General features: G+C 62.6%; 1 protein-coding gene across 1 annotated transcript; it reads left to right on the forward strand.

Moving 5' to 3' along the window:
• The first annotated feature begins 663 nt into the window (after positions 1–663).
• Positions 664–21,859, forward strand: HS1BP3 (HCLS1 binding protein 3). Its single transcript, XM_056127847.1, is given in 9 exon segments — positions 664–762; positions 3,803–3,968; positions 7,451–7,564; positions 7,566–7,652; positions 11,822–11,828; positions 12,004–12,223; positions 17,111–17,277; positions 18,271–18,406; positions 20,650–21,859. Coding segments are annotated over 9 exon segments (1,185 nt in total). The 5' UTR covers positions 664–730; the 3' UTR covers positions 20,906–21,859.
• The last annotated feature ends 2,871 nt before the right edge of the window (positions 21,860–24,730 follow it).

Consider the following 24,730-nt stretch of genomic DNA (forward strand, 5'->3'; position numbering starts at 1 on the left):
GTCTGGCCGAGCTGGGTTCGATTCCTCCGTCCCTCTTAGAGAGCCCAGCAAGCTTCCCAGAATATCTCGCCTGCATGGCAAAGCCTGGCAAGCTACCAGTGAGATATTCAATATGCCAAACACAGTAACAAGTGTCACAGTGGAGATGTTACAGTGCAGTGCTACAGTGCTACAGCGGTCTCCCCTTCGGCTATCAACTCCCTGGGCCAGGTGGGTTGGGGGAGTTGTGACTCTTCTGTCTCCCCCAATCTTGCCCGTCAATCCCCCCCAATTTGAGTAATCTTCCCGTTTCAACAAATGTCCAAACGACCTGTTTAAAGGAACGTCTCTAACAGGAAGGATGCGGAGCTTGGATGGGGGACGGGGGTCCACATCCTCGCCCCTCTAAGCCTGGCCACTCCGGGCGCTTCTAACGCGGACACAACTGGGCGCCAAGAGCGCGCGGGCGCACGGCCGACCCGGGAGCGGAACGCGGGGGCGGCAGGACGTCCCGGGGGTGATGGATCAGTTTCCCCCATCCCTACCTCCCCGACCCCACCCTCCAACCCCCGCCCAGCGCTCGCTCCACCGAGGCCTCCGGGTCCAAAGTCGCTTCCAGGCCGAGGCCGGTGGCCACTAGAGGGCGGACCCGGGACGGACCCGGGCGGGCCGTGCGCGCGGGGCGGAGACACGGTGACGCCGGCGCCCGCGGGTCCCGTGACCGCGCGCCCCTCCCCGAGCTCCGGCAGTCATGCAGTCCCCCGCGGTGCTCGTCACCTCCAGGTGAGCCCCACCTGGGCGCCCCCGCGCGCCGTCGCCGCGTCCACGGGGAGTCCGGGGGTTGGGGGTGGGGTTGGGGCGCGCGCGCTATGATCTCGGGGCGCCTTCCTCCTCCTCCTCCTCCCCCGAGCTCGGGGCTCGCCCCCTCCAGCTCCCTGCCCGAGAGATGGGCGTCCTGGGACAGGGGAGCCGTGGGGGGGAGCTCCCCCAGGCCCGGTGGGTTCCCACGGGGGTGCCCCTCTCCATTGCCCCGCCCCGATCGTTTCCTCCGGGTGGAAATCCAGTTTTATGGGGGGGATAGGGGCCGCTTTTACCCGCTCCCTGCGTGCCAGCGCTCCCCGGGATCCGCGCTGGGGGGACCCATCCCACCTGCCACTGTCGCCGCGCCCTGCAGGAGAGACACCACCGCGCCTGGACCCGCGGGGGTCCAAAGTTCAGTTGTCCTGGCCGCTCCGACGCCCCCGCGGTGGAGGAGAGACGAGGGGGGTCGCGGCTCCAGGAGGGGGCTCGGGGCCAGGCCCCTCGGGGCGGGGTGGGGAGGGTCCGAGGAGGAGGCGCAGGGTGTTAGAGAAGCGTGTGCCCCCCCCCACCCCGAGGGGACGCGCTCGGCTTGGACTCCCCGCCCCGCCATCCCCTCCCCTTTTTATCCCTGTGAAGTGGTTCGGTGCAGCTGATGCCACCCCCCTGGGCGGTCCCCGAAGTCCTGGGGGCACCTGCGGGCCTCTTTGCCTCGTGGCTCCGTGCCAGCCGCCCGCGTGCGCCCCGGGTCAGTGGGCCGCGCTGACCACGCAGCCTCCCAACCTGCTGCTGCCCGAGGCCTCGCCTCTGCCCTGCCGGAGCCTGTTTCCTCTCCTGCAGTCAGGAGGCCCAAGAGGGGCCAGGTCTGAGCCGGGCAGCTGGTGACCCCTCTTGGCCCCTCCAGACAGATGGGGGACTGGGGCTCCATCCCTGCCCCACCCAACCCGGCTTACTCAGTCAGGGGGTGCTAGACTCCCTCCTGGTCCTGCCAACCACCAGCTGTGGCAAGGAGCCTGTGTGAGGGTCAAGTCCAGAATCCCCCACCCCCGCCACCCCCTTCCCAACCACTCCCACTCCCCAGACACCCTCATGTGCCCCCTACCTCCTCAGACACCCCCACTTACCCAGACACGCCCTAGCAATGCCCGCCTCCTGGCCACCAAGCCATTGGGCCAGCCAACCTGCCCCCCTCGTCACCGCCTGTGTCCCCCCATTTTCTGTGGTCCTGACCTAACTCCTCAGGTTTTGGGATTTCCACAGTGGCATGAGGGTGGGGGGACAGTTTTAGGGGGACCGAGGACAGTAAGTCGAGGGAAACTTTCCATCTGCCCAGGATGGTCAGTGGCGAAGGAAATGGCAGCAGAAAGTAGCTTCATGAGGGGGCTGCTTTCGGGGCCATGTCTGGGGGTGCTCTGGGGGTGCTCTCTGAAGGAGGCGTGGATGTCCCCACGGTGTCCTGAGGGGCGGGATGAGGGAGGGAGATGAGGAGTCTTGAGAATGAGGCCGGTGGGGAGCCCATGCCCCAGCCACAATAGGAGGGATGGGGTTGGGGGATGCAGTGGGGGACGGAGGGGACTGGACTAGGAAGACTGGAGAGAGAGGATGGAGTGAGGGGAGGGGGTGGGGGGAGGGAGTGGGGATGGAGTAGGGGGTGGAGGGGGGATGGAGCGGGGTGGAGGGGGATGGAGTGGGGGGTGGAGGGGGGATGGAGAAGGGGGTGGAGGAGGGATGGAGCAGGAGTGGAGGGGGGATGAAATGGGGGGTGGAGGAGAAAGGGTTATGGAGTGGGGGGTGGAGGGGGGATGGAGGGGGTGGGGGTGGAGGGGGGTGGAGTGGGGGATGGAGGAGGTGTGGAGGGGGATGGAGTGGGGGGAGGGGGGAGAATGGAGTGGGTGTGGATGGAGTCGACCCAGACTCAGTGCAGAGCTGTTTGTGGGGGGGCTGGGAAGTGCCTTGACAGTCTTCCTGACCCCCCCTCAGGCCTGGCACATGTGCCTGGGTTTCACGAAGCTTCCTTGGCTGTCGTGAACAGGGCCCAGCAAGAGACCCCTTCGGGGCTCCCACACAGCCCCGGAAGAGCTCTTGGTGGCCTCCAGGGAGAGTGGTGGACACTGGACTCTGCCTGAGGGTTGCAAGCTGGGCTCTGGGTTTCCTGGTATTTCAGAGGATCTGAGGGTGTCCGGTCTAAGTGGGGGAAGTTGGCGGAGCACCTGGTTGCCCGCATGTAGACAACTGTAGTGATGGCGTCAGGCGGACAGCTGGGGTGATGGTGTCAGGCGGACAGCTGTAGTGATCGTGTCAGGCAGACAGTTGGGTGATGGTGTCAGGCAGAGAGCTGTAGTGATGGTGTAAGGTCGACAGCTGGGATGATGGTGTCAGGGGGAGAGCTGTAGTGACAGTGTCAGGCAGACAGCTGGGGAAGGAGGGAAGCTGAACCCCAGAGCCTGAACTTGAGGCTCTGTGATCTTGGGGCTTACCCTGCCTCAGGCATCAGTCCTGATGGTGTTTCGGGGTAGAGGGCGCGTATGTGGTGCTGGGGGTTGCACCCTGCCCGCTGTCCCCTCGCTGGCTCTGTCTCTGAGGCAGAGGTGCGCCCCATGGGGGAGGATTGGCTCAGGATTCGCACTAAGGTGAAGCGTGAAGCGGTGCTTCTCACCAGCCAGCCTGAATCTGCCTTTTCAGCCCTTTTCTGAGGGCCCGGGAGGTTTTCTGCCACACCCCTTGCAGTACCCCTCAGCCTGGGCCCGTCCTGCCCTGGGATGCAGTGACCACAGTGTCCTGTGTCCGGCAGGAGCTCTGCACCACTGGGGACTGATCTGCAGTCCTGGGCCCTGGGGAACAGGGCTTGTGCATGCATGTGTGTGTGCGTGTGTATTTGTGTGTGTGTGTTTGTGTGTGTGCATTTGTGTGTGTGTGTGTGTGTGGCGTGGGAGGGGGGGGACTATGCAAGTGGCCACCGAGCAGTACCACTGTCCCGCGCTACCTCCCAGAAGCCTGCTGACCACAGTGTCCCCTTCCCTTGCAGGCAGGTCCGGAACAGCCACACTGGCCTCGACCTGTCCGTGCCCCAGCACCAGGAGGTGCGCGGGGACATGATGTCGGGCCACGTGGAGTACCAGGTCCTGGTGGTCACCCGGCTGGCCGCGTTCAAGTCGGCCAAGCACAGGCCCGACGACGTCGTCCAGTTCCTGGTGAGCTGGGGGGGAGGGGGGCAGTATTGGAGGGGCTGGACACAGCTGGTGGCTGCGGCCTGGGGGGTGGGCGTGAAGCTGGGGGGTGGGGAGGGAGGGCAGGTGGACACACATGGTCAGAGGCTCACAGCCGGGTGGGGGGGGGGGGGGGAGGCGACCAAGTTCTAGAGAGACAGAGAAGGGCCGATGGGCACACAGGGGGCTTTGGGAAAGTAGAGAAGGGGCCCCTCACCTATGCATGGAAAATGGTCCTGGAGGTCTTCTTGGAAGAGGTGATAAGAGTGTCCCAGGCAGCAAAAAAAAAAGGGGGGGGGGCGCTGGAGTAATAGCACGGTGGATAGGGCGTTTGCCTTGCATGCGGCCAGCCCAGGTTCAATTCCCAGCATCCCATATGGTCTCCCGAGCACCGCCACGAGTAATTCCTGAGTGCCTGAGCCAGGAGTAACCCCTGTACATCGCTGGGTGTGGCTCAAAAGAGAACAGAAAAAAAAAGTGTCCCAGGCAGGAAGGGAGCACAGTGGCAGAAATGGGGGTGCCATGTGGGGAACCAGGCCCTCGATATCCCCCTGGATGAAGCGGGAGGGGCCAGACGGGAGGCAGGGCAGTCCGGAGTTTCTCTGGGTGCACAGGAAACTCCCTGAGTTGAAGAGGAATTGAAATGGGGGAGTGGCCTGGTCCCACTTTCAGGCTGGGGTAGGTGGGAGGGCAGAGAGGGCAGGCGAGGAGGAGGCTGGTCGCTGGCTGGCGGGAGGAGAGCCAGACTCCCTGTGCTCCAGCCCTGCTGTTTCCTGAGCAGGGCCCAGGGTGCAGCGAGAGGGGAACCAGGGAATGTGACTGCGCCCGCTGTCCCCTGCCTCCCCAGGGATTGGAGCTGGGACAGGGGCCAGCCACAGAGGCAGGTTTGCAGGGATGGCTTGGGGATGCTGCTCAAGCCTAGAGGTGCATGGCCGAGGAGGAGCCCCTGGGCCAGCTGTGCACAAGGACAGCGACAGTGCAGGAACAGAGGACCGAGAACCAAAGTGGGGGGATGGGAAGGGTGGGGGGGCGATGTGTATGTGTGGGTGTGGGGGGAGGGTATGGGGAAGGGAGTGTGGGGGTGTAGGGTGGGGGTGAGTAGGGGTCGGTGTAGGTGTTTGTGTGTGGAGGGTGGCGGTGTATGTGTGTCTATGTGTGTGTATGTGTGTCTGTGTGTGTATGTATGTGTGTATGTGTGTCTATATGTGTGTGGGGGTGGGGGTGTATGTGTGTCTATGTGTGTATGTATGTATGTTTGTCTGTGTGTGTATGTGTGTATGTGTGTCTGTCTGTATGTATGTGTGTATGTGTGTCTATATGTGTGGGGGGGGTGTATGTGTGTCTATGTGTGTATGTATGTGTGTATGTGTGTCTGTGTGTTTGTATGTGTGTCTGTGTGTGTGTGTGTGGGAGTGTATGTATGCCAGTGTGTATGTGTGTGTCTGTGTGTGTCTGTGTGTATGTATGTGTGTCTGTGTGTGTCTATATGTGTGGGGCGGTGTATGTGTATCTATGTGTTTGTATGTGTGTCTGTGTGTGTATGGGAATGTATGTGTGCCTATGTGTGTGCATGTGTGTGTGTATATTTGTGTGTGTGAGAGACACAAGTCCCTGCCCCTAAAGACCCCCCCCCACGGACACTCCCTGGGCTGTGGTGGTGATGTCTGTGCTGCACAGGGGACCCCGGGGGTCCTCACTCCTGCCAGAAGGGTCCAGACCCCAGACCCCAGACCCCAGACCCAACCCGCAGTCTCGGGAACAGGGGCACAGCCCTCCTGAGTCTCTGTGCCCCTCTCAAGGCCACCAGCATTTGGGAGCAGCGGTGCAAGCCCCCTCCCCTGGGTCTGAGGGGGCCGCTTAGAGAGTGATGGCGGGCGAGAGCCACAGTACCACATTCAGGCATTTGCCTTGCACTGCACCCCTGTGGTCCCCCAAGCCCCGTCAGGAGTGATCCCTGAGCACCGAACCAGGAGCTAAGCCCTGAGCACTGCCCAGGGCTGGCTCCAACAAACCAAGGGCGGGTTGTTTTCCTGGAGTCGCTGTGAGACGCACACCAGGTGCAGCGGTGCACAGCCTGGGTCCCCCAACTGGCTCCAGCCTTTGACCGCCAGGAATAGAAAATGGGCTGTTGGGGGGCTGGCCCTGGGCATGACAGACAGCCACCTTTGGAGGGTCCTGGGGGATCCCCTGGCCGCCTGCCCTGTCGGTCTGTGAGGGTGCATGCCACCAGGCCCTTGACTCCTAGACCTGTGACCCTTGAGCTGGTGGAAGGCAGCCGTGGGCTCACACGTGCAGGTGTGACTCAGACCCACTGGCCTGAGAATGTGCGTGGTGTCCTTGAGACCAGGGGGTACAGCTGGCTCAGAACCCTCCCTGGAGGGCCTGTTGGGACACATCTGTGATCCTGTAGGAATGTAGATTTCCATGCCAGTCTCTGGGAGGGGTGTCTGATCACACACCCCCACGGCAGATGGTGCAGACCCCCCCCACACACACAGACACCCCCTGGGCTGTGGTGGTGAAGTCTGTGTTGCATGGGGGGGACCCCAGGGGTCCTCACTTCCGCCATCTAAGACCGGGTCCTCTTGTTACCGATAAACACTTGCTTTGGGGGCTGGAGTGATAGCACAGCGGGGAGGGCGTTTGCCTTGCACGCAGCCGACTTGGGTTCCGGGAGGGCGTTTGCCTTGCACGCAGCCGACACACAGGCACGCAGCCGACACACAGACACACAGGCACACGTGACTGTCTATCATGCCCAGGGCCAGCCCCCCAGCATCCCATATGGTCCCCTGAGCACTGCCAGGAGTAATTCCTGAGTGCAAAGCCAGGAGTAACCCTGTGCATTCCAGGAGTAATTCATGAACCAGGGAGTAACCTCTGCGTATTGCTCGGTGTGACCCAGAAAGCAAACAAACAACAACAAAAAAAACACCTTGCTTTGGAGTACAGAGGAATGTGTGTCCCTGGGTGGGACAGGACCCTTGATTAAAAGACCCCCTAGCTGACTCCTGAACCCCAGGTCTGGTGGGTCTGTGGCTCTGGCCAGCAGAGGGGCGCCCGCCCACACCTGCTGGCCCTGGTCCCTGGTCCTCCCGGCTGTCCTCAAGAATTAACCCTTCCCTTCCCACGAGCTGACAGCTGCAGGCCTGGCCCAGCAGAGAAACCACTTCCCGAGCCCCCGATGGGCACCCCCAGCCCCCAGGGATGCTGCCTGTTCACGGGGGAATGGTCTAGAAGCTCAGGCTGAGGAAAGTGACCTAACAGTCCCCTCGGGCACTGAAGGCCCAGAAGGGAAACAGTGGCCAGGGGGCCTGTGTCAGGGCTCCCAGAATCCTCCACGGCGGCAGCGTCCCCCATGCCCAGGGCAGGGAGCAGGCCACCCCTGCAGGAATGCCCAGCGGTCTGCCCAGAGAGGGCGGCACCCTCCCCACCCCACGCTCGGGAGATCTCGCCTCTCCTTCCAGGTCTCCAAAAAGTACAGCGAGATCGAGGACCTGTACCAGAGACTGAGCAGCCGCTACCCGGGCGCCAGCCTGCCCGCGCTGCCCCGCAAGGTGCTGTTCGTGGGCGAGTCGGACCATCCGGGAAAGGAGGGCCGTGTTCCACGACATCCTGGGCTGCGTCGCCAGGGACGCCCAGCTGGCCAGCAGCCCCGAGCTGCTGGGAGTTCCTAGGTACCGGGTGCCATGGTCCCCCTGCTTCCCCTGCCCCCCACCCACCTCTGGGCCCCTTCCCTCCCCTCCCCTCTGCTCCCTCCAGCCCCTCTACTCCCCTCCCCTCCCTTCAGCTCCCCTCCCCTCTGCTCCCCTCTGCTCCCCTCCCCTCCCCTCTGTTCCCCTCTGCTCCCCTCCCCTCCCCTCCGCTCCCCTCCCCTCCCCTCTGCTCCCCTCCCCTCCCCTCTGCTCCCCTCTGCTCCCCTCTCCCCTCTGCTCCCCTCTGCTCCCCTCCCCTCCCCTTTGTTCCCCTCCTCTCCCCCCTGCTCCCCTCCCCTCTGCTCCACTCCCCTCCCCTCCCCTCCGCTCCCCTCTGCTCCCCTCCCCTCCCCTCCGCTCCCCTCTGCTCCCCTCCCCTCCCCTCTGCTCCCCTCCCCTCTACTCCTCTCCACTCCCCTCTGCTCCCCTCCCCTCCCCTTTGTTCCCCTCCTCTCCCCCCTGCTCCCCTCCCCTCTGCTCCCCTCCCCTCCGCTCCCCTCCCCTCCTCTCTGCTCCCCTCCCCTCTACTCCTCTCCACTCCCCTCTGCTCCCCTCCCCTCCCCTTTGTTCCCCTCCTCTCCCCCCTGCTCCCCTCCCCTCTGCTCCACTCCCCTCCCCTCAGTTCCTCTCCACGCCTCTCTGTTCCCCTCCCCTCCCCTCCGCTCCCCTCTGCTCCCCTCTGCTCCCTTCCCCTCCCCTCTGCTCCCCTCTACTCCTCTCCACTCCCCTCTGCTCCCCTCCCCTCCCCTCCCCTCCCCTTTGTTCCCCTCCTCTCCCCCCTGCTCCCCTCCCCTCTGCTCTACTCCCCTCCCCTCAGTTCCTCTCCCCTCCCCTCCGCTCCCCTCCCCTCCCCTCTGCTCCCCTCTGCTCCCCTCCCCTCTACTCTTCTCCACTCCCCTCTGCTTCCCCTCCCCTCCCCTCTGCTCCCCTCTGTTCCCCTCCCCTCCCCTCTGCTCCCCTCCCCTCCCCTCTGCTCCCCTCCTCTCTGATTCCCTCCACTCCCCTCTGCTTCCCCTCCCCTCCCCTCCACTCCCCTCTGCTCCCCTCTGTTCCCCTCCCCTCCCCTCTGTTCCCCTCCCCTCCCCTCTGCTCCCCTCCTCTCTGCTTCCCTCCACTCCCCTCTGCTTCCCCTCCCCTCCCCTCCACTCCCCTCTGCTCCCCTCTGCTCCCCTCCCCTCCCCTCCGCTCCCCTCCGCTCCCCTCTGCTCCCCTCCCCTCCCCTCTGCTCCCCTCCCCTCTACTCCTCTCCACTCCCCTCTGCTCCCCTCCCCTCCCCTTTGTTCCCCTCCTCTCCCCCCTGCTCCCCTCCCCTCTGCTCCCCTCCCCTCCGCTCCCCTCCCCTCCTCTCTGCTCCCCTCCCCTCTACTCCTCTCCACTCCCCTCTGCTCCCCTCCCCTCCCCTTTGTTCCCCTCCTCTCCCCCCTGCTCCCCTCCCCTCTGCTCCACTCCCCTCCCCTCAGTTCCTCTCCACGCCTCTCTGTTCCCCTCCCCTCCCCTCCGCTCCCCTCTGCTCCCCTCTGCTCCCTTCCCCTCCCCTCTGCTCCCCTCTACTCCTCTCCACTCCCCTCTGCTCCCCTCCCCTCCCCTCCCCTCCCCTTTGTTCCCCTCCTCTCCCCCCTGCTCCCCTCCCCTCTGCTCTACTCCCCTCCCCTCAGTTCCTCTCCCCTCCCCTCCGCTCCCCTCCCCTCCCCTCTGCTCCCCTCTGCTCCCCTCCCCTCTACTCTTCTCCACTCCCCTCTGCTTCCCCTCCCCTCCCCTCTGCTCCCCTCTGTTCCCCTCCCCTCCCCTCTGCTCCCCTCCCCTCCCCTCTGCTCCCCTCCTCTCTGATTCCCTCCACTCCCCTCTGCTTCCCCTCCCCTCCCCTCCACTCCCCTCTGCTCCCCTCTGTTCCCCTCCCCTCCCCTCTGCTCCCCTCCTCTCTGCTTCCCTCCACTCCCCTCTGCTTCCCCTCCCCTCCCCTCCACTCCCCTCTGCTCCCCTCTGTTCCCCTCCCCTCCCCTCTGCTCCCCTCCCCTCCCCTCTGCTCCCCTCCCCTCCCCTCTGCTCCCCTCCCCTCCCCTCTGCTCCCCTCCTCTCTGCTTCCCTCCACTTCCCTCTGCTCCCCTCCCCTTCCTTCTGTTCCCCTCCCCTCTGCTCCCCTCCACTCCCCTCTGTTCCCCTCCACTCCCCTCTACTCCCCTCTGCTCCTGTCTGCTCCCCTCTGCTTTCCTTCCTTCCCCTCCCCTCCCCTCTGCTCCCTGAGGCCTCCCTGCCCCAGCCAGTTACAGTTCAGTCCAAGGCTCGCTGGGGCCTGGTCCCTTCTGTGCTCCGTGGCCGGGGCTGAGAGACAGGTCTCCAGTATCTGGGCCTTCCCCTACTCTGCCTCCCCTACTCTGCCGTCTATGAATGCCCACACCCTACCCCCCCACTCCCACCAAGGTGGGTGGCTGCTGAGGAGAATGGCCAGTAGTGGGCGCCCTCCTTGGGCCAGGCCTCTGGACTGCCAGGGGAGTCTGGGCCTCACCCTGGACCTTCATTGCCCTGCCCGGACTCCACCCGCACCCCTCCTGACCGACCGCTGGGGTCACGTAAACACCCCCACGCCCCCCTCTCACCGCCAAATACACACACACCATCCTCCTGCCCCTCTGCCTCAAGGCTAGGCCAGGCCAGGGGTTGCCATCACCAAAACTCTGCCCATAGCCAGCCTGGTGCCAGCCCCTTGAGAAGGCCTCACCTCAGCCTGGACCCCCAACCGAGGCACAGCCTGTGTTGATTGCATCTAGTTTCCCCACTAACCCCCCTGAGACCTTTGAATCCAGGCCCGGCCCATGTCCACAGCATCCAGCCATCTCGGGTCAGTTGCCCCGAGGCGGGGCAGGGGCCTGGCTGCCAGGTGGGTGTGAGGCACAAGGCCTGACCCAGGTCACGTGGGGGCCCGTGTGTGCATGGAGCTGGGGGTGCTGACGTGGCACCCCGCTGAGCTCAGACACTGGGCCCGGGGGACCCTCAAAACTGCAGACCCCACTCTGAGTCCTTTTCCCGCTCTCCTGGGGAGAGTCTCACTGGGCCAGACAGAAGGGCGTTTCTCCAGCAGCTAAGTGACAGTAGAGACTAGTAGGTTTCCCGTGAGGATCAGGGACTAGAAGGAAGGCCCGGGTGTGGTGCGCTGGGTGGGGGCAGCCTCTCACCTCCTTCTGCACGGCCCCACCTGGCCCTGGACGCCGCTGCCTGCTCAGTTCCTGTCGGATGACCCTCTCCTGTGTGGACTGGGATGAGGGCTCCAGCCCTGTCAGCGGGAAGGCCAGAGAGGCTGTTGTGACTTCCCTCATCTCTCTGTGCCTCAGTTTCCTCATGTGTAACATGGCAGTACCAGCGGGCGGGGGGGGGGTGCAATATTTAAATGAATCCATGATAAAAATGCTCATGGAATAATGTTTAGTGCCTGAGATTGAAGGAACAGGCGCTTTTGTTTTCACATTCATCTATTTTATTTTATTATTTTTTCTTTTTGGGTCACACCCGGCGATGTTCAGGGGCTACTCCTGTCTCAGCAGTCAGGAATCACTCCTGGCGGTGCTCGGGGGACTATCTGGGATGCTGGGAATTGAACCTGGGTCGGCCACATGCAAGGCAAATGCCCTCCCCGCTATGCTATCGCTCCAGCCCCTCATTCATCTATTTTAAACATGTCACCCAACGCTGTCTGGCCCTCGTGGCTTGGATCTGCCTGTTGCAGTGAGTGACACGGCACACAGGCTGTGCCCCAAATCGGCACGTGCCCCCCTGCTCCACCCGCCGGAGCGTCCAGCTCTTTCCCTGCAGGTGGACTTTCCCAGAGTGGCCACTTTCAACCATGTGCACAGGGGTGTGCTGGCAGGTCCCCCTCAGACAGACCACGGCCGTGCTGCATGTTTTGGAGAGAGGGGAGGCCAAACCCTTGGGCCTTGGGGGGACAGAACAGGATTCTAGTCTCAGCCTGCTGCTGGCTGCATGTGAACGAGGGCAGGCTGACATGGAAGCTTCTGGAGACTTGCCTTCCCTCTTGCTACTTGCACTTGAAGCCAGGAAGCTTCTGGAGCTTTCTGGATTCTTCCGGACACTTCTGGACTCTTCCAGACTCTTCCGGTCTCTTGCAGCCAGTTACTCAGCCCCCAGAGCCAGTGGCTGGGTTGGCCGACTCACCTGTGTCTGGGACACTGGCTGGTGCTTCTGGCACAGGCAACACAGGACAGGCACCCCCGAGAGCCCAAAGGCTCTGAGCCTCTGAGTCACCCGGAAGCTCCTGCTTGGACCCGCTGCTGCCAAACCAGATTCCTCAGTTCCTCGCCCATCTCCCTGCACAGGCACCAGAGCTCCAGGTGCTGTGGACCCCAGCACCAGGGATGGCCCCGTGCTGGATGCAGACGGCCAGGCCGGGGAGGACGCGGAGGCCTTGGACTTCTTCCAGCAGCGGGACCCCGTGGATGGGGACGACCTCCCCGGCAGCAGCCTTGCAGGGAAGGCCCAGGAGCAGGAGGAGGAGGAGGAAGAGGAGGAGCTGTTGGACCCACTGGGCATCATGCGGTAGGTGTGCCCTTCCCAGGGAGCCCCTCTTGTCTGAGAAAACCAGGATCCTCGCCCAAGTGTGCTGCCTGGGGTACGAGGGGTGGGCACTGCTCACCTGCTCTACTGCCCGCGGTTCGGGGACCCTCCAAGGACTCCCTGCCCGTGCCATGCCCCGAGGCACCGCCTCTCTCCACTCGGCTTTCCTCTCCTCTCCATGACGGCTCCGGGCTCATGCACTTCCGATCTCGGCCGCTGGGGGCCGCTGTTGCTCCGCGGCCCGGCCTGCAGCGCGTGTGGTCGCCTGGGCACAAAGCAGCCGAGCGGCTTGCCCGGCTTTTCTTTGTCTTTTCAACCTGGTTCTTATTAGGAGCAAGACTTATGACTACCCCGTGAGCACGCAGTGAGGGGGCGTCTGTGCGCGCCCAGCCCGCGGGCCGGCAACTCTGCCCCCCAGCACCCTCCCGAGCCTGGGCACACAGTTCTTGCAGGTTCAACTTCTGCTGGGAGGAAGAGGAGGGGGGGAGGGGGCGTTAGAGCCCAGCTGGGCGCTGCAAAGGTTTCTGGTTTCTAGTTGTCTGTCCTGCTGGTTTGTGTGCAGAGATGGAGAAGGCAGTTGGAAGAAGAAGCGTTTCTGCCCGGATACTTACAGATGTGGCCAGATTGGTGGCTCAGCCGGGTTTGGTGGCCGATTTTTGGGGTTCAGCCCTAGGCTGGGTCTTTCCAGATCTCACAGACCAGTTGGGCCCCCTCTTCCAAGCTGGAGCAGAGGCCGAGAGCCGCCCTGCCCGGCCTGGCTTTGGGGGGACGTTCTCCCGGGTGCCGGCTGCTGGGGTCACTGAGTTTGGAAGCTTCTGCAGGTGCCAGGCTGTGCCCTGGCAAAGGAAGGCTTTGCCGAAGTGACAATGAGTGCCGTGATGGGTGTGGATCCTGTGGTGGCTGTGGGTTCCAGGGTGGGTGTGGGTGCCATGGTAACCGTGGGTGCTGAACAGCATTTACACCGTGTAGAGGATGAGCAGGGTGGATATCCTGGAGGTCCTGGTCCCTCCCAGGGGCCTGAGACTCGCAGCCTGGGTGGGATTGAGAGGCCAGAGCAATGCTGTGTGTCCCCCCGGGGCCCCTGGGGTTCCAACTGAAGCCACTTGGCCAGGCCCATCCTGAATGGTGAGGGCCAGAGAGCAAGTTCTGCTTCAAGGCGGCTGGATGCACCTCCAGGTCCTCTTCCCTGCACCCCTTAAGGGAAACTCCAGGCCCAAGTTCCCTTGCACCCCCACTCCGGTGTAAGGGGAATGGGCCAGCCCATACCCCCAACTTCCTCAGGTCTGCCCCCCACCATACACACACACACACACCTTCAACCTGTTGCCTTGCCTTGGAGCTCTTTGCTTCATCTTTTTCATTTTAATTTTGTTCTGTGCTGGGGCCACGCCCGGTGATGCTCAGAGAGTGCTCCCGGCTCTGCACACAGGAAATCGCTCCTGGCGGTGCTCAGGGGACCATATGGGATGCCGGGAATCAAACCTGGATAAAGCGAGGTAACGCCCTCCCTGCTGTGCTATCGCTCCATCCCGGCCACGGGGCTCTTTTTACCAAGCCTACCCATAGCACCCCATGGCTCCCCCATCTGCCCACCATGACTGCCACCCCCCACCCCCCACAACCTGATGGACCACAGGCAGCCTTGTCCTGAAAGGAATTCCCTCAGTTCTCCCGTTGTGGAATGCTGAAAACGTCTCTAGCTGGCAAAACAAAGCAGAATTGATGATTGGTTGGAAACTGCAGGCGCTGTGGCAGGCGGGCGGTTGAGAAGACAGGGCTCAGCACTGGGCTGAGCATCGCCCTGGCTTTGCAGGAGCCTCTCGGTGACGCATACCACCTGTGTCCCCAGCTTCCAGAAGATTCCACTGGTTTCTATTGAGGTGATGCTTCTGAGGCTCCAGGATGCTCAGGTCCTTGATCTGGCCCCGTGGCCCGGGTACCTGGTGGGGACGAGGTTCCCCTGGCTCCGACGTGTCGTGAAGCCGCCCTGTCTGCCCCTCCTCTCCCACGCGCCGCGCCCACTGGCAGAGTGTGGCCCGCCCGGACATCTGTCTCCTGTCAGGCGCACGCAGCGGGGAGGCTGGCGTCTGTCTGTGCACACCCAGGCGGGCTGCAGGAACGTGCCTGCCCGCGCCTGCCCTATCCACCGAGGTGCCGACCACCTCGGAGAACCTGTCCCTCCCGCCCCGTTGCTCGGCCTGTGCCCAGTGACAAGTGTCTGAACATATGGGCCCATGTTGGGGGTAGGAGCAAGAGGGTCCCCTCGTCACTGCCCTCCAAGGGCTTCGTCTCCCGCCCGTGCTCAGGCTGGTGACATGTCCTGCAGATGGCCACGGTGGTGCTGGGGGAGGAGACGGAAGCAGGGAGGGGGCCAGGCTCAGCCCCCGGCCCTAATTTCATGAGCTGAGAAGCGGGGAAGGAAACCGAGGCAGGCAGTGCCTGACCATGCTCTGCGTACTGCAGGTCTGCGTCCCTCGGGGCCACTGGGGGAGCTCATTCTTGAGCACTTGCACCTTCATAGGGACTCCCCGACACCCTTCTCCGTCACACAGGTCCCCTTCCCCCGTTCCAAAGCCATCCAGCCTGGCCCTGATTATTTCTCCTCAAACCCCAGCGTCCATCGGTGGCCCAGTTCCCCCTCTCAGCTCTGCCCCTGCTCAAGGGGTCCTCGTCACTCAGAGTCTCCCAGGGTCCCCCTCACACCTGAGTCACAGAATGAGGGTCTCTTGTTTCCTCTGCCAGAGACTCTATTCCACCCTTGCCCTCCTCACCCCCAAGGTCAGTGCCCACCTCTCAGTTGTATTCTCTGGGGAGCCTTGGGACCATACTGGCTCCTTTTCCGGTGCTCCCAGCTCTCAGGACTCACTGCTGCAGGGTCACGTGTGGGCTGTGGGGACAGGGGTGGGTCCTGGTTCTCTCTGCCCCTCACCCAGCGTGGCTGCTGTTTGCGGGAGGTGCTTCATGAGCGCAGGGTTGTGTGAGCACTGGAGCCAAGGAGGGTGTTTCTGCCAGGGTGACTGAGAGAACTCTGGAGAGGGAATGAGGATGAGGGGCTTTCTGAATGGACCCCTCTCAGACTGGTGCTGGGAACCTCTTTCTTCTTTTCCCTCTTCCTATCCATCCACCTACCCATTCATTCATCCACCCATCCACTCATCTGTCAATCCACCCATTGTTCCTTCCATCCACCCACCGACCCACCCACCCATCCACTTATCCATCCATCTATTCATCCATCCATCCATCCATCCACTCACCCATCCACTCATCCATCCATTCATCCATGTACCCATCATTCCATCCATCCACGCACCCACCCACCCACTCATCCATACATTCATCCATCCACCTATCCATCCACCTTCCTACCCATTATTTCATCCATCCATTCATCTACCCATCCATCCATACATTCTCCCACCCATCCATTCATTCATCTCTCCACCCTCCAATCCATTCATTCATCTCTCCACCCTTCATCCATTCATTCTTCTCTCCACCCACCCATCCATCCATTCATTTATCAACCCATCCATCCACTGATCTATCCATCCATGCACGGGGTGGCTGAAGTTTCTGGGAAGCACTACTGTGGACAGGGTTTCAGCCCTTATTCCCAGGGCCTGGAGGAGGCCGGTGAGCAGGCACTGCGCCGGGAGCCAGGGAGCCCAGCCGGCGCACACCCAGGTGGGGACACACAGTGGGGCCTCGTGGCCTCTTCTCTTGGCTCTACCTTCGAGGTGAATCGTCACCTCCCAGAGAAACCAGGACCAAGTCTCTGCATCCTGGTCGCCTCTTTCCTTCCTGCTCCTGGGCATCTTGAGGGGCAAGAGCAGAAGCCCAGGAGCCTGACTACCCTCGTTCTAGGGCTCCCTCCATCTCCCATCCCAGGCTGCATAGACCCTCAGCCTCCCTGAACCGCCGTTGGCTCCTCTGGCCAAGGAACTGCCCAGAATCCTGCAGGGACTTTGGCCCTGAACTCAGAGGGATGTCGGTGCCCAGACTTCCTGCAAATACGCTACTGGCCTTCTTCGCTTCTGCTTCTCAGCTGGGGCCTGCAGCTCCCCCTTTCCTGCCCGTGTCTGCGTCCAGACTGCGGGTCCTGCCCTCCTGCACCCAGAGCTGCCCAGCCTCTATTTTCATCTGCTGCAGCCTCTCCTGTCCCGTGGTTCAGGCTGGGACCAGCTTCTGGGCACCATTTAGCTACATAGTTTGTTCACATGAGCTCAGAAGGTGACCTCAGGCCCATGGAACTGCCCGCCAGTCAGAAAGTCCTGGCACTCCGGAAATGCAAGCTCCGGTAAAAAGCAGAAGTCCTGTTGTGTGCAGGGGCTGTGAGATGACTCATTCGGGCATCTCCCATCACTGAACTGCGTTGCCTTAGTAACCCTGGGCCAGGCCCATTTCTTTTTCTCTGGGGCTGAGTGCATCACCACAGCAGCTCTGGGAATGTTCCCCTTGGACAAGGGGGAACCCAGCCTCCTCCTCAGCCCACCCCCGCCACCCCCACCCAGCCCCCTGAAGTGTAGACCCAGGGCAGGCCAGAGAGTGAAGGTGCCTCAAAAGAGACCCTCTGGCGGTGACAGCCAGGTGAGGCGGAATCCGGAGGGGCTGCCTGAAAGAGGCGGTCTTAGCTCCTGTCTCCCTGACGGGTGCTGTTTCTCTGCTCAAGAGAAGAGGCCTTTGAGGTAGGCTGCTCCCCTCTGCCCTGGCCCTGGGGAGGGGACCCCTCACCCCCTGGGAGGCCAGAAGGTGAGCAGGTCCCTGACCTGTGACCTCATAGCCTGGGAGTCTGCTGGGCGGGGAGGGTCGCCTGCTAGGGGCCTCCCATGGCAGACCCTGACCGTTCCCTTCCCTGCAACTCTGCAGCACCAAGAAGCCCAAGAAGCCCCGCGAGCCAGCGCCCCGGCCCCCGCCCAAACCCTCGCCCCGACTCACCATCTTCGATGAGGAAGAGGACCCGGAGGACGAGCTGTTTGGCCCTGGGGGGAAGCGCGCCCCCCAGAGACCCCCTGAGGATGCACGCAGCAGGGATCGTGAGTAGAGGCCCCGTTTCCCACGGGGCTCAGTGACCTCTGGCCTCAGTGGCCACCCTGGGCCTGCCCCAACTGGCCAACAGGGAGGGCATCTCCCCTCATCCTGGCTGGTGGTTTTCTGACATGGGTGCCCTGTTCCTCCAACCCTGTGCTGGGGGCGTGTTTCTGATCACCCCCTCCCCCGAAGGGCCCTGCTCAGTCTGTGATGGTCAGACCAGGGTTGATGGGGACGGGCATCTCGGGGCTCCCTGACCTCTGTGTCCAGGGCATTGGGGGAAGGGGTGCACCCCCACTCCCCCTGAGCCCCATGATGGGAGGCCAGACTCCCCCTTGTCCAACAGCTCCTGTTGGAGCAAAAGGTCAGTGGTGGCCATGTAGACCCCAGCAGAGGGTCCTGGGCAGGGCTGGACACATGAGAGCGAGTAGCCTCTGGCCTGGCTCTGCTCTTTTCTCACCTGTTCATCCGGGCCCCACTGGGGCCCATGACACAGCTGTGCGCGGGACACGCACCCCCCCCACACAGCCCCCCGCCTTCTCCATGACGGCACCCGGTGAACAAGGACAGGGAACTAGACACAACTCCTGGGCTGGGGAACACCAGGAAAGTCGCCCCAGGCTGTTGGGGACACCCCAACAGGGACTGAACTCAGCCACAGGTGTGAGCCCACCAGAGAGAGCCCCTGGCCACTGGTCAGCCCCCTTGGAAACCTGGGGTCCAGTCCCCAGGATCTGGCCGGATGCTCTGGAGGGAGCCTCAGTAGAGGAAGCTGTTCCCTCCCCAAAGCTCAGAGGCCCCAGGACTGGAAACCGAAGTGGGCCCAGCAGAGCGGGGTGGGGACTCGACAGGCTTGTGCCCAAAGACCCTGCTCCCGCCCTCCTCCTGGCCTGTCTTCCCCCGCCTCTGTTCAGCTTCGTGCTCTCAGACCGTGTCCACTGGCGGTTAAGGGTGGGCCAGCGCTTCCCGTGACCTCTCTGTTGCCCTCTTCTCCGCAGCCCTGAAGCTGTTTGAGGATCCGGACCTTGGCGGGGCCGTCCCCCTGGGGGACCCCTTGCTGCTGCCAGCCGCCCAAGAGACTGGTGGGTTTGCATCCCGCCTGGACCCCAAAGGGACCTCGGAGGAGCTGTTCAGGTACCGTCTGCCCCACAAGGACCTGAGAGAGATGGGCAGGAGTCAGGGGGGCTCTGAGCCTCCTGCCCCTCCAAAGCAGGGCCTGCGGCGGGGAGCCCGGGAGGCAGAGGCGGGTAAGGGAAGCCTAGATGGGGGGCAAGGGGCGACAGCCCAGGCCAGCTTGGGGGGGCCCCAGAGAACGTCCTGACACACTCTGGGAGAATCATTGTTCTAAAGAGGGCACCGTGAGATCTCTGCTGGGGTCCGTGCAACGAACCCAGGCCGGGCCAGGGCGTAAATCGGACTGTCCTGCTAGTGGGTCCCCAGGATGGTGCCAGCCAAGTGCAGAAGGGGGCATGGCTGGGGTCGACAGAGTCCCCTCCACAGGTGTCCCTGGGGGGGGGGGGGTCGCGGGGAGAGCAGTTCCTGGGATGGGGGCACAGACAGGATGTTGTGCCAGGCCCCACCCAGGTGGGGGGGGAGTGGCCCGTGTCCTCATCACATGGGCAGGGGATGTTTCCTCCCCACGGTAGGGCAGCCAGAAGTGGGGCCGGTCCCCCTCTCCACCCCACTCCACCCACCTACAGGTACTCTGGGATGTAGGTGCGTGCCCTGCCTCCCCGGGGAGCCTCTGCTGTCTTCAGGACGTGGTGCCCCCCCACCCCGGCAGTCCACAGTGGCGGGGGGGGGAGGGGGCGGAGAGCTCTCCATATATTGCATTCTGAGCCCATTCATGCCTACAGAGCAGAGAGCTGGGGTGTGGAGAGCATTGCCCTCCCAGGCAGATATCCAGCCCACCCACCCACTCACACACACACACACACACACATAAACACACACAGATACACATACACACACACACACACACACACACACACACACACACACACACACACACCATCTTGCTGGACCGCCCGGCCCAGGTGTCTGGGTGGCTCCAGCTGCAGCTCCCACGGCCCCTTCCCCATCCTAGAGGCCCGGAAGCATCCCAGCGTGACCCCTCCCCAAGGCCTGGACCCTGAGAAGCAGCAGAAAGGAGCCCCCTTCCCTTCTCTCCCACAGGCATCTGGGAGTAGAGCTGGCCTGCCCCTGCTGGGTGGGGGGCTCCTTCCGGCCAGGAAGCCCTGGCGGCCACACTCTGCAGGTCTAGCCTCACGGGAGGCAGAGTTCCTTCCCTCCACTTCTGGCCCAGGCCCCTGGGTCATAGGCCTCACCGTGGCCAGTCTAACCTGGAGCTAGAGTGGGCCTGTCCCCAGCCACAGTGCAGGTGTCCCAGCTGAAACGGGGTGCTTAGAAATGGGGGTGCTGGGCCGGAGCCATAGCACAGCGGGCAGGGCGTTTGCCTTGCACGCAGCTGACCCGGGTTCGATTCCCAGCATCCCATATGGTCTCCCGAGTACCGCCAGGAGTGATTCCTAAGTGCAGAGCCAGGAGTAACCCCTGAGCATCACTGGATGTGACCCAAAAAGAAGAAGGGAGGGAGGGAGGGAGGGAGGGAGGAAGGAAGGAAGGAAGGAAGGAAGGAAGGAAGGAAGGAAGGAAGGAAGGAAAGAAGGAAGGAAGGAAGGAAGAAGGTGCTGTGGGCTGGAGCCTGAGCGAGCAGATTCGGCCTCTGCCGGGCTCAGGGCGGCCCTTGGCCTCTTGGTGCCCCCAACTGAGCCATGGTGCCAGCTCCACAGGCAGCAAAGCCCTGGGCATTGCGAGGGACTCCGCAGGCAGCACGGCAGCCAAGGATTCGGGTCATCCCCAAATCTCAGGCTCCCTCTGGGAAACTGAGTCCCCACACCGGGAGCTGGCAGCTGGCATCCTCAGCCTGGACAGTGCTTGTCTTCCTCATTCTGTGCCCGGGGCCAGGTCCTACCCACTGAGTCGGGGCACCGTGATCAAGGCCATGATGGTGTCCCCGGGGGCTCCGCCTGGTGACATACCCCGGGGTGGGCAGACCCCACCCCCAATGCCCCCCACCCCCCTGTTTATTCCTGTTTGAGTATGGTCTAGAGGAGAACTCTGCCTCCACCATCAGACCCTCCTGCAGGGAGGACGGGATGCTGTGAACCCCATATCTGGAGGCTGCTGTGGCTCCTTCCAGAGTCGGGGGAGGCAGGGAGCCAGTGCCTGGGGCACAGGGTCACTCAGGGGAGGCCGCTGGGGAAGGGCCCCTTCAGCCCCTCCCGGGGACTATCCCAGGGAGGTCCCCCTGCAGGGCGCACAGCCAGTGTGCGGTGCCGACTCCTGGCTCAGGCCTTCTCCCTCCGCTCCCCTAGGGTCGAAGAGGACTTGGACCAGATTCTGAAGCTGGGCGCTGAGCCCCCGCCCCGGCCCCGGCCACCAGTGGCTCCTAAACCAGTGCTCCCTAGCAAGCCAGCGATTCCTCCCAGACCCAGACCAAGCCCGCGGGCCACAGAGCCAGAAGCGCGGCTGCCACTGCAGCAACAGGCCCAGGCCATGGATGAGATGGACATCCTGCGGTACATCCGGGAGCATGAGGCACCCAGCGAGGCCGCCCCCAGCCTCTTCTGACCCTGCTGGGAGCCCCTCAGGTGTGGGCGTGTGAGGGGGAGCCCCCCCTCGGGCCCAGGAGGGGTGGGGCACAGCCTGAGGCCGCCTTAGTGACCCTGATGGCCTCCTTCATCTGTATGGAGCCTTGGGGGTCGGGCAGGGGTCCCATGAACCCCAGTGCTCCTCTTGTTTTCCCAGGGAAAGGTCACACCATGGCCACCTTGTGCCTCTGATATAGGGCCAGCTCTGAGCCAACGTTTGCGGGGTCTCCCCCAGCTCTGAGAGCCTGGGGACCAGGCGCCCCTCTTACCCTGGTGACCCGAGGCCAGATGCTGTCCCAGTGTTATTCTGGGGGGCGAGGGGGCATGTCCAGTGGTGGATGCTGCTGGCCCTCCCCTGAGCTCTGTCCGGACATGCCCTGGGGACAGACACCCACACCATGCCAGGGCCAGCGCCTTAGACTTCACACCCAGCCCCCGTGCCAGCTGGTCTGGGTGGTGCCACACTCAGGAAACCCTCAGCCAGTGACTGTGTTCAGTGACACCGAGAATGTTCTTTTAAATCCTCTATCCTCTGCCTTCCAAGCTGCAGCGACACCTGTCCTTAGCCCTGTGGTGTACACAGAGAGACCCGGAGGGGTGTCTTTGGGACTCGCACCCTAGAGTCCCTCCCAGCTCAGGGCCCACAGTCCACCCCGAGGGCCTCCCTGAGCTGGTAGTGCTGGGGGTCTGGCATCTCTCCAGGGACCTCCCGGGGGCTGTCCATGGCCTCCAGGGCCACAGGAAGTAGCCATTGAAGGGGCGTGGAAGAGCTGACCTCCCTGTCTCGCCACCTCTCCCTCTCCCCAGGACTCTCAACTCAGCCCCCCACATCTGTACCCCACTTCCCTCCCACGGCCAGCATCCTTGGGGGGAGACGCCCACCTTTGCTGGCCCCGGGCTTGCACCCTTGCTGACCACAGGGGAGCCTGCCGGGGGGTGGGGGGAGACAAGAGGGAACAGCTCCTGCACTTCAGGCCAGCTGCCCACCTCATGTGACTTAGGAGCTGAGGGTGCCGGCTGGAAGGGAGCCCCAGTGGATTCACCTCCCCAGGACCCCACTGGGTACTGAGCAGAGCCGGCTGCTGGGCCGGCCAGGTCTGTGAGGCCCTGGCCGGCCAGTGAGCATCTGTCTTCCAATAAAGCTGTGTCCACGCCACATGCCAGTGCCTGTCTGACTCTTGTGTTCCACGCCCGGGCCCGTAGAGGGGGAATGTCCTTACGACCATGCATGCAGCGAGGTCAGGGGCAGGGGCACTGAGACCCTCAGGGTCTGTCCAGCACCCCCCCCCAAGGCTGCTGCTTGATAGGAGAGGGCAAGGGTTGTGGGAAGGTTCCTCTGGGTAAACTGAGGCCGGGGCCAGGGGCACTAACCCAGCAGCCGGGGCCTGTGTGGAGGGCTCCTGTCTCCCGGAACGGTTAACAGCAACTGACCACTGAAAGGCCAGCCCCCCAGAGTGGTCTCCATGCCTCATCCCTGTCCTGGCTGCTGGTGGCCCCTGCAGACCTCAGCTGCACTCACAGCACGGAACCTTACGCCGTAGACGTCCTGTGCAGACATCCATCCAAACCAGGTCCCCGCAACCAGGCTGGCCGGGTGAGAGGCGGCCTGGGCCATGCTGGCCTCCTCCGCCCCGTGGCCTCAGTTCGTGCAGAGAGAACTGCTGTCTGGGCTTCCAAGGACTTTCTGGCCCAGAGCCCGAGCTGAGTGGATCCCTGGCTCGTGGCTCACCCCATGCATGATCACCCGACTCGTGGCTCACCCCACATGTGGATCTCTGACTTGTGGCTCATCCCACGTGTGGATCCCCTGACTCGAAGCTTGCCACCGGGGTGGTTGAGGTTGGGGTGAGGTTAGGACAGTGGTGGAGGGGAAAAGAAGAGCCTGCTCTAGACACAGGTGGGGGGTCAGGAGGGAAACTGGGGATGTTGGCGGAGGGAAGTGGACCCTGGTGAAGGGACTGGTGTTGGAACATTGTGTGCCTGACACTTCCTGATGAATTCCTTTGTAGCTGTAATTCATGGTGATTAAAATGCTTGGACTTAGAATTTTTTAAAAAATGAGATAGTAGGGGCTGGAGTGATAGCACAGCGGGTAGGGCGTTGGGCTTGCACGCGGCCGACCCCGGTTCGATTCCCAGCATCCCATACCGTCCCCTGAGCATGGCCAGGAGTAGTTCCTGAGGGCAGGAACCAGGAGTAACCCCTGAGCATCACCGGGTGTGACCCAAAAGAAAAAAGCAAAAAAAAAAAAAAAAGACTAATTGGCTTACAGTTTCTTAAAAAGAAAAAAAAATGAGATAGTATAGCAAGTAAGGGGGCTTGCCTTGTACCCAGCTGACCTGGGTCCCATCGCCAGCTCCCCAGAGGGTCCCCTGAGCAGAGGCTCATCCCAGTACACTGGCATTCCACACCAGCTACAGCTTTCCTGGTGCCATGGTGACAAGGACATAAACAACACACAGCTTCTGTCTGCCGATCAGTGACCTTTTGTTCACAGCCACTGGCTGGGCGGGGCTCAGAAGGGGAGGTCAAAGGAAGAGCAATTTCTGGGGTTCTGGGGGCCTTGAGGCCTGGGGTGGGGGACACCTGTGGGAGGGCAGGGTTGTTGGCAGAGCCTTCCTCTCAGCATCTTGGGGTTCTCCCCCGTCACTCTGGGCTGGAGGGAGCACCTGCGTCTCCAGCTTTTCTACTTGACAAGAAGCCTCAAAGACTGATAGCATTATTCATAACAGCCCCGGCTGCCTCCCCGGGGAATCCACCCAAATGTCCATCTGCTGGCCAAAGGAACCGTCCAGGGCTCTCAGTGCAGTGCCATACTGCGCAGGAACGAGCAGAGAAGGCTAACCCAGACGCTGACCCCCAGCCTCACAGTTGGGCCCAGTGAGCATCCCAGATACTGTCCATCTGCTCTTAACTCTGTGAGACTCTGGAAAAGGCTAAGCTCAAGAGACAGAAAATCGGGGGCTGGAGCGATAGCACAGTGGGTAGAGCGTTTGCCTTGCACGTGGCCGACCCAGGTTCGATTCCCAGCATCCCCCAAGCACCGCCAGGAGTAATTCCTGAGTGAATGAGCCAGAAGTCACCGCTGTGCATTGCCAGGTGTGACCCAAAAAGCCCCCCACCCAAAAAAATACAGAAAACACATCCATCATTGGGGGATGGGGAGATGGACCTCAAGAGTATGGAGAGATTCTGTTTTTTTTTTTTTTCACACCCGGCGATACTCAGGAGTATCTGCACTCAGGAATTACTCCTGGTGGTGCTCAGGGGACCATATGGGATGCTGGGATTCGAACCTGGGACGGCCACAGGCAAGGCAAATGCCCTACCTTCTGTGCTATCGCTCCAGCCCCAACAGTATGGAGAGATTCTAAGGTGATGAAAATATTCCAAAATTTGAGCCAGCCCAGTTGGCCACAGTGTGGCCTGGAAGTGGAGGTTAACATGCCGAGTGGAGTCAGACGGTGGGGCGTAGACACATGACTTAAAGATTCAGCAGGGGCGCAACGGAGGGCCAAAGGCAACACACAGGACAACCGATCCACACAACTAAGTTTCAGGGGGAGGGTGAAAAGGAGGGACACTGGGGACTTGGGGGAGGGAGGGAGGTGACCGGTGAGAGATTGGAATTACAGACATGGGAAACCATCATTAACCGGGATTGTAAACCAGGGTCTGGAGTGATAGCACAGCGGGAAGGGCAATTGCCTTGCATGCCACCAACCCAGGTTCGATCCCCAGCATCCCATAGGGCCTCCAAGCACCACCAGGAGGGATTCCTGAGTGCAGAGCCAGGAGGAACCCC

Source organism: Sorex fumeus, unplaced genomic scaffold, assembly GCF_029834395.1.
Source record: "Sorex fumeus unplaced genomic scaffold, SorFum_2.1 ptg000006l, whole genome shotgun sequence".
Taxonomy (NCBI): Eukaryota; Metazoa; Chordata; class Mammalia; order Eulipotyphla; family Soricidae; genus Sorex; species Sorex fumeus.